Source organism: Parambassis ranga, chromosome 2, assembly GCF_900634625.1.
Source record: "Parambassis ranga chromosome 2, fParRan2.1, whole genome shotgun sequence".
Lineage (NCBI taxonomy): Eukaryota > Metazoa > Chordata > Actinopteri > Ambassidae > Parambassis > Parambassis ranga.
The window spans coordinates 835,247-843,353 of NC_041023.1; the positions used below are offsets into that span (position 1 = coordinate 835,247).

Below are 8,107 nucleotides of genomic sequence, written 5' to 3' on the forward strand. Positions count from 1 at the left end.
ACAGGAGCGGGGGGAGGAGGGGGAGGAGGAGGAGGCAGGTGCGTGCGTGTTTGGGCAGCACTCTTAGAGGCGCGCGCACAGGGAGCAGGCACCGCGCGGCGCAGCACTCCCTCTCAGCGGAGGGAAGGAGGACTGCAGGAGCGCGCGGGTCCGTCAGGGACACGTGACCTCACCGTGACCCGCTGACCCCGCACACAGCCGCCATCAGATCTGATCCAGGCTGAGAGTGAGCCTGTGTTTATGCTGTGTGTGTGAGTGTGTCTCAGTGTGTGTCAGTGCGTGTCTGTGTCTCTGTCAGTGTGTATGTGTGTGTGTGTGTGTGTGTGTCTGTGTGGTGTGTGTCTGTGTGTGTGTTAGTGTGTGTGTGTCTGTGTGCAGGCCGTTTGTTCTCACGCCCATTAACTCCACTCTCTTCACATCTGGAACGTCTCCAGGAGCGTCAGCGGCGTCCCCCAGGAGCCTGTTAAGCGCCTCTGTGCGGTCTGAGGGACTCGCCGCTTCTCACAGGACTCCTGAGCGTTGGTGGTGCATTGTGGGTCATCAGACGGTCCCAGCAGAAAGTCCCACAGCGCCTCGGAGCAGGAACGTCCTGAGCCAGGCGGCGTTCCGTTCTGCCAGCTGCATGTTTTCATTCCACACATCAGCTAACAGTTACCACGACGACGCAGCCACACACACACACACAGCCAAGAACAACAGCAGGTGTGTGACGGAACATCACACACAGCCAGGGGTCAGAGGTCACACGCCAAATCACACGAGTTCAGCTCGCAGAAATAAAAGTCTCATGGCTCTGCTGTGTTTTTCCTCCAGGACAGACGGACAATACCATGTTTGTCTGACTGCACACACACACACACAGAGACACAGACAGACACAGAGACACACACACAGAGACACAGACAGACACAGAGACACACACAGACACACACACTAACACACAGAGACACACACACTAACACACAGAGACACACACACTAACACACAGAGACACACACAGATGCTGGTTCTTCACACTCACAGAACTCTAAGGTTCTCTGAGCCAGCTGCCATGTTGGATGGATCCACAGCTCCACCCAGTGGTCAGAGAGGTGAACTGCACTCTGTTCATGCACAGAACAAAAAGAACCTTTCAAAATAAAAGCTGGGGCTGTTTACACAGGTGGACTTTATTGCTTTCACTTTGTTCTGCTTGTTCCTCTTCGTGTGGTTCTTAATGCTAACGATGCTACAGAAACATGTAGAAACATTATGTACAGGAGCTACATGAGGATTCATCACATGAGGAGCATCATACATTATTATTATTGATACATTCTATGGTACAGGATGCTAACAGGAAGTTAGCTTCAGGCTCCAGTCAGCAATCAAGATATCGCCACCAATCGAAGGCTCGACGCTCCACCGCTTCCGGGAGACTCAACAAACACATCATCATCTTCCTCATCATCTTCTTCATCCTCATCCTCAAAGATGGCGGTCATCGGGGCGGCGAAGAGGCGACAGCGAGCAGCGTAGCGACGGCTAGCAGAGCAGGGAGGAGTGAGGGAGCGAGGGCGCAGAGAGGAGGAGGAGAATAAGAGGAGGTGATGCTGCGGGAACATCATGGAGACGCTCGGAGCGTATGGTGAGGTGGGAGGTACTGGGACCGTCAGGTGGGCGTGGATGACTGCGGGGTTCTCAGGTTTGGGTGGAGGAGATGCTGGAGGCTTCTGGAGGCTAGAGGAAGGAGGCGGAGCTGAGTCTTTACGGAGCCGCTCGACCGCCGAGATCCGAGAGGACGAATCAGAACGACTGCCCTTTCTCAGGAGGAGAGCCTTAAAGGTCTCACTCCTGGCTGACCTTTGACCTCTAAAGACTGAGCAGGGGAGGAAGGGGTCAGGTGAGGAGGAGGAGGAGGAGGAGGAGGAGGAGTGAGTCCTGTCGTCCTCAGAGTCCTTCCTTCCAAACATCTTCCTCTTTGACCTGAGACAGAGGACAGAGCGGACAGTCAGCAGCCGCCGTCAAACTTTATTCTACTCTAACAGACAAACAGAGAGGGCGGAGCCTGCAGGAGAGGGCGGGGACTGGACGGAGGCAGGGTCAGGTTCTACACACTCACAGGCTTTACCTGCAGCCAGCACCATCATCAAGCTGTGCCCTCCCAGACTGCACTGCTCCACCGAGGCAGACCGAGGAATCAAGCAGACACGTCAATGTGTGTGTGTGCTGACACAGTGTGTGTGTCTGTGTGTGTGTGTGTCTGTGTGTGTGTGTGTACCTGTGGATGACAGCAAACAGGTCCTCCGTGGAGCGAGGACAACCGGAGACAAACATCTGGTCCGCAGACACGCTGACGAACACATCAGCTGGAGGAGGAGAACAGGAAGTTAAAACACACACAGACACACAGACACACACAACCACAGATACACAGAGAGACACACACACAGACACAGACACACACAACCACAGACACACACACACAGACACAGACACACACACACGGACACACACACAGAGCTGGTCTTACCGTCCTGAGGGCCGCTCGCCTCCCTCGGCCTCCCTCTCTCTTCCTCTGGCTCTCGTATGAGCAGGTCAGGAAGTGACGGCGCCCCCTGCAGGCTGTCAGTGGACAGCGCACTGCTGAGAGAGAACCTGCTCTGACCAATCAGAGAGCAGGAGCCGTCAGAGTCGCTCGTCTCCATGTCGCACACGCTGCTGATCATCACATCCTGCTCCTCTCCAGATGAGGATGAAGAGGATGAGGATGATGATGAAGATGAAGAGGAGGGGGAGGGTCCCATTCTCGACATCATCAGCAGCTGCCTGCCCGGCCTCCTCTTCCTCCTCTTCTTCTTCGTTTTGTCTTTTTTCTTAGAGGTGGATGACGTAATCATTGTTGTCTTCATCGCGCTCTCTTCCTCCTCTTCATCCTCAGCCAGGGATGACCTCATCATCCATAACGCTCTCTCGTCCTGCTGAAGACTCGTCTTGATGATGTCATCACAGCGGGGGTCAGTTCCCGCGGCCCCTGGCACGGCCCCTGGCACGGCCCCTTTGAGTGCTCCGCCCCCTCTGACCGCCCCGCCCCCTCTGACCGCCCCGCCCCCTTTGAGCGCCCCGCGTGGCGGTTTAGTCGGCTGGATCAGAGTGAGGCCGGGCTTCTGGCGCAGAGCCGGTGGCTTCTGGCATGGAGGAGAGCATGCTGTGACATCAGCAGCGCAGACGGAAGCAGTGGGCGTCTGTGATTGGCTGATTGTCTCAGGAGGCGTGGCGATGCCGCTCTTTTGCACGCCTGGCCCCGGTCTGGCCTTGGGGGATGTCATGAGACCCAGAATGCACAGATCAGGCTTCTTTGGCAAAGCGGGCTTCTCGGGGGAGCGCAGCCTCCGCGGCGGCCCCGGGTTGAAGTCCTGACGGCTGAACGCACCATCAGCTGATTCCTTCTCTGCTTCCTCCGACGGTAACATCCTGGTTTTAGCTTCAGTTAGCTTAGCATCCGCTGGTCTTAATTCTGTGTGCGACTGGTCCGAGCAGGACAGATTAGCAGGCGCTAACTCAGTGTTGGACGTCCCTGTCTCACAGGAATCAGGGTTTGATTGTAGCTGGCTAGCATTTAGCACTTTAGCACTGTTAGCTTCAGTGCTAACTGGGTCACAAAGTGCTGCAAAATCTGGCTTTGCTTCTTCACTTGATACATCCTGGTTAGCATGGTTAGCATGGTTAGCATGAGCGTGGTTGGCAGGAGGAGTGCTGACGTCCTGGTTCCTGATGGAGCGAAGTCTGACGCCTTGCAAAGCTTGGGAGGTGACCAGGGGCCAGGGGGGCGTGGCCACCATAACAGCACGGTGTGCAGACCAGCTAAAGGCTGGTGGGTGGAGGAGAGGAAGAGGAGGAAGAGGAGGAGGTGGTGGGGGAGGAGGAAGATCAGCGATTGGCATATCTGGGAGCTCTGAGGATGGAGGAGGAGGAGGTGGAGAAATTGGAGGAGGAGGTGGAGAAGTTGGTGGAGGAGGGAAGTGGGTAGACCCCAGTGCATGATGGGGGGTCTGCCTTACAGCATGGGAGTAAGGCGGAGGGGGAGGCCGGAGAGAAGGAGGAAGGGGAGGAGGTGTAGGAAGTGATGGTGGAGGTGGAGGAGGAGGAGGAGGAGGAAGGAGAGACTCAGGAACAGGAGAGCAGAGGGCAGGAAGTGAAGGAGATTCAAGGGGAGGAGGAGGAGGAGGAGGAGGAAGTGGAGGGGGAGGGAGAAAAGGATGCTTGGCTAAGGAGTCAGAGGAGGTGCAGGAGGAGAGGGAGGAGGTGGAAGAAAAGGAGGAGGAGAGGGAGGAGAAGAGGGAGGACTTCCTCTCTGGCACCGGAGGCTTTGGCCTCCTGGGCAGGGAGGAGACGGCGGAGGACAGAGGGACGGAGGAGGTGCATGAAGAGGAGAAGGGAGAGGTCGGGGGGGAGGAAGAGGGCCCCGGGGCTAGCTGTGAGAGGAGAGGAGGGGGTGAGGGGGGAGGACACGGGGGTGCCGGGTGTGGGTGTGTTGGACTGGCTGGAGTACCCACTGGAGGGGGAGGCCAGGCGCTGGAGCCCCGCAGAGGAGGAGGCAGGGCGCGGGGCGAGGGCGAGTCTCAGCCCCTCCTCCTCTGAGCACGGAGACCCGGGGGGGAGGACATGGGCGGGGCTTGTTGGTGGGAGGGTGGAAGGAGGCGGGTCTCCAGAGTCCGGCGGTAAAGGTTCAAAGGTCGTGACGGTGCCGCAGTTGACCCCGCTCTGGCGCCGCTTGGAGCTGCTTCGAGGCACCCAGGGGTCGGAGAAGGTCTGAGGAGGCGAGGTCTGCGTGCGCTGGGTGGTGCGCTCCAGGCGGGGGCTGGAGGAGGAGCGGCAGGGGGAGCGGCAGGGGGAGCGGCAGGGGGAGCGGCAGGGGGAGCGGCAGGGTCTGCTGCGACCTGGCCGACGCCTCAGGGAGTCAGAACGTAGCGGCGGAGGAGGCGGGCGCTTGGACTTGCGTAGGGAGATGCTGCGTGTGACGGAGCGACAGGAGGAGGTGCTGCACTTCCTCCTGTCTCGGCTCTGAGAGGGGGAGGAGCACAGGGAGGCGCTGTCAGCGCAGGAGGGGGAGGAGCGGCCGGAGGACAGCAGGGGGTCGCAGCTCCAGCCATCCTCAGAAACACATCTGCTGTCCTGGACGCTGGAGCTCGGGGAGAGGGGCCTGTAGCTCCAGCTGTCCTCGCTGCAGGAGGCGCCGTCGTAGAGGCACTGTGAGGAGGAGACCTCCAGAGCCCGGAGGCTGAACTCAGACTCTGACTCGGCGATGGAGGAGAAGGACACGGCCTCGCTCAGGGGCTTATCGGACGGGTAGGACCACTCTGTGTGCAGGGCGTGTCTGGGGGAAGGAAGAGAGGAGGAGGAGGAGGAAGGAGACAGGGGCGTGACTCTGGCAGAGGGGTCAAAGGGCAGCAGGGGCTGGAGGTCACCGGGGAAACCCTGAGCATCCTGTGATGAAGAGACAGGAGACAGAGCGTGAGCTTCGTGTCAATCATGTCACATGATCATCAATCCACAACTGACCTGACAGCAGGAGGAGGAGGCACTGAGCGTCCTGTAGGAGGCGCTGTGACAGCTGGACTCAGAGTTCAGGGAGGAGGTGGTTTCCAGGCGAGGGAGGCCGCGGACCTCTGAGGAGGAGGAGTTATCGGTGCGTGGCGAGGAGGTGAGGGCGGCCATGAGGCTGGACATCCCCGCTCCTCTTGGGGCTCGGATCTTCCTGTTGGTTGCCTCCTTCCTGATTTCTCCCTGATCGGGGGAGGCGCGGGTGGAGGAGGTCGGTCGACCCACAGTGGAGAACTGGCCGGGAAGAACGGCGGAGACAGGAGGCTTGGGGCTGACGTCCTCTGGGAGCCCGGTGACCGTCTGGCGGCGGCTCAGGTTTCGGGGTCTCCGGGTTAAGGAGTCCCCGTTTGAAAGTGTTCTTCGCAGACTGGCCTGCCGGTCGAAGCTCTGACCTTCAGGGAGGACACAGAGAAACAGCGTGAGGACACAGGAAGACACCCTGAACACCAGCCTCAGGACGGATTCCAGCTCCACCTGTCACGTTGATGGGGACGATGTCAGCGGGGACCGCCTGGGCCTGCTGCCTCATCCTCTCCTCTGGCGTCGGGAGCCGGGGGTTCAGATCCACCTCCGCGTCCACCGTCAGCTCGCAAGCCGGCACGAAGACGTCCCAGCAGGAGGTGACGGGGTTCAGAACCAGGGGGGTCAAAGGTCGCGTGCTGCTCAAGATGAACTGCTCGTCTTCGTCAGAGGACGCCGACGACTGAAAACAAACAGGAAGTCCGAGTTACACCCAGCAGGGTGCTGGACCAGAATCTGAGACTAGTCTGATCTAATCTAGACTACCGCAGATCCATGTTTACCTTCCTCCACACTGACAACTTGAAACAAACTGAAAAACAAGACTGAGAGAGACAGTCCACCAGTCTGGACCTCTGAGAGGACGAGAGACAGAACGTTTAAGGACTGACGTCAGTACTGCAGTGTGACCAGCAGGTGGCAACAAGACACAACACAGAGGACAGACCTCATGAATGTGTGTGTGTGTGTGTGTGTCGCTCACCATCTTCCGGCTCCTGTCCCTCCACTGTCTCTGAGTGCTGCCCTCTGATTGGTGGAGGCCAGAGAACGGGGCGGAGGCGGGGCTAGATGAGCGGGGCTCTGAGTGGCCATGCTGATTCAGCCCTTTACACGCTGTGAAGAAACAAAGATGGCGGCTATACAGGTGGAGTATCACCAGGCAGGTGGTGCAGCAGCTGCACGGGGTGTGTGTGTGTGTGTGTGTGTGTGTGTGTGTGTGTGTGGTGACACGTCCTCACCCTGCAGGTCGTCGGCGCTGCCCGATCGTCTTTTTCCAGGGATGAAGCACAGGCCCTGCTGAGGCTTCTGGGTAGTGTAGTGAACAGACCACCTGCTGTCTCCGTCCCCTGCTGCACAGACACAGAGAGTTTAATGTGACGCACACACACACACACACACACACACAGCACTGCTGAAGGTGACCTCCCCTCTGTGCCTCAAGGCTTTTGTCCTGAAGGAGCAGCACAGGGATGGAGGACAGATGTTTCCAGCGTCCAACAGTAAATGTGACTTTTGACGTCTGAGCGTCTTTACAGCTGACATGAAACCACAGCAAAGACTGAAAGGGAGGTCCTGCAGAGCACCGTGGTGGTCTTTAAGGTGCTGAAGGAGGAGTCAAGAATCATCAGGAGGTCTTCGTCTGAACCTTCAGTTTGTCTTCAAGAAGAGACTAAATGAAGACTAGTTGGAAGTTCTACAAGTCAGGACGGTCCAGAGTCTGTGAGGACGTCCATGGAGATGGTGCCAGGAGTCCCTGTGGAGCTTCCAGGCGGCTACAGTCCCTTAAAAGCACCTCAGATCCTCTGAGGGTCCGTCAGACTCCACAAGGACCTCTGAACGGCACTTCAAGATGAAGGTCCCTGAGTCCGTCATGCAGCTGGGTCTCACGCTGGTTCTGAGGAGGGTCCTTGAAGGTCTCCCGGGACTGCAGGGTGAGCTCAAAGTTCAAGACACCCTGAAGACTGCAGTGGAGTCCCAACAGGTGTGAGGTCCTTCAGCAGAGGTTCCAGGGACCACTGCCAAGGCTCCAGGTGGGTCCTTGTATTGATGACCTGCTCTGTTGCCATGGCGACATGCTGTTTGAGGCAGCTCTGACTTGAAAACCAGGTTAAATCTGAACCGTGTTCGATCTGATTCTAACACCTGACAGCCAATCAGAGGCCAGCACTCTATGAGGTCATCTTTAGAGGTAGCACTCGCTCTCCATGTACGAGCGATGCTCGCTCGCCCGATTCAGCACAGCACAGACATTAATCGATCCATCATCATCATCATCATCATCACTGCAGCAGCACTCACCTCTGGCCTTACTGAGGTATCTGAGGACGGATTTGATGGCCGCTCCGATCAGAACCATGCCGACGGCTCACACACTCTCACACGCTCACACACACGGACACACACTCTGCTGAGGCTGCAGCAGACAGAGCGCAGCAGCAGGATGCAGCGCCGCTCGCTCACACACTCCTCCCACTCCTCCCTCTCTCTCCCTCTCTCTGTCACT

The 8,107-nt window shown here is 58.1% G+C and overlaps 1 protein-coding gene across 1 annotated transcript in view; it reads right to left on the minus strand.

Annotated features, from left to right (window-relative positions):
• Positions 1-1,169: 1,169 nt before the first annotated feature.
• The window catches only part of LOC114431697 (NHS-like protein 1), a 9,790-nt gene continuing 2,852 nt past the window's right edge, over positions 1,170-8,107 (minus strand). Inside the window, exons 2-10 of the mRNA XM_028399290.1 lie at positions 6,843-6,953; positions 6,587-6,717; positions 6,387-6,458; positions 6,058-6,286; positions 5,542-5,975; positions 4,327-5,466; positions 2,513-4,130; positions 2,261-2,348; positions 1,170-1,965 (exon numbers count right to left, since the gene is read on the minus strand). Coding sequence (XP_028255091.1) covers positions 1,368-1,965; positions 2,261-2,348; positions 2,513-4,130; positions 4,327-5,466; positions 5,542-5,975; positions 6,058-6,286; positions 6,387-6,458; positions 6,587-6,717; positions 6,843-6,953 — 4,421 coding nt within the window. The 3' untranslated portion in view covers positions 1,170-1,367. The remainder of the gene's footprint in view (positions 1,966-2,260; positions 2,349-2,512; positions 4,131-4,326; positions 5,467-5,541; positions 5,976-6,057; positions 6,287-6,386; positions 6,459-6,586; positions 6,718-6,842; positions 6,954-8,107) is intronic.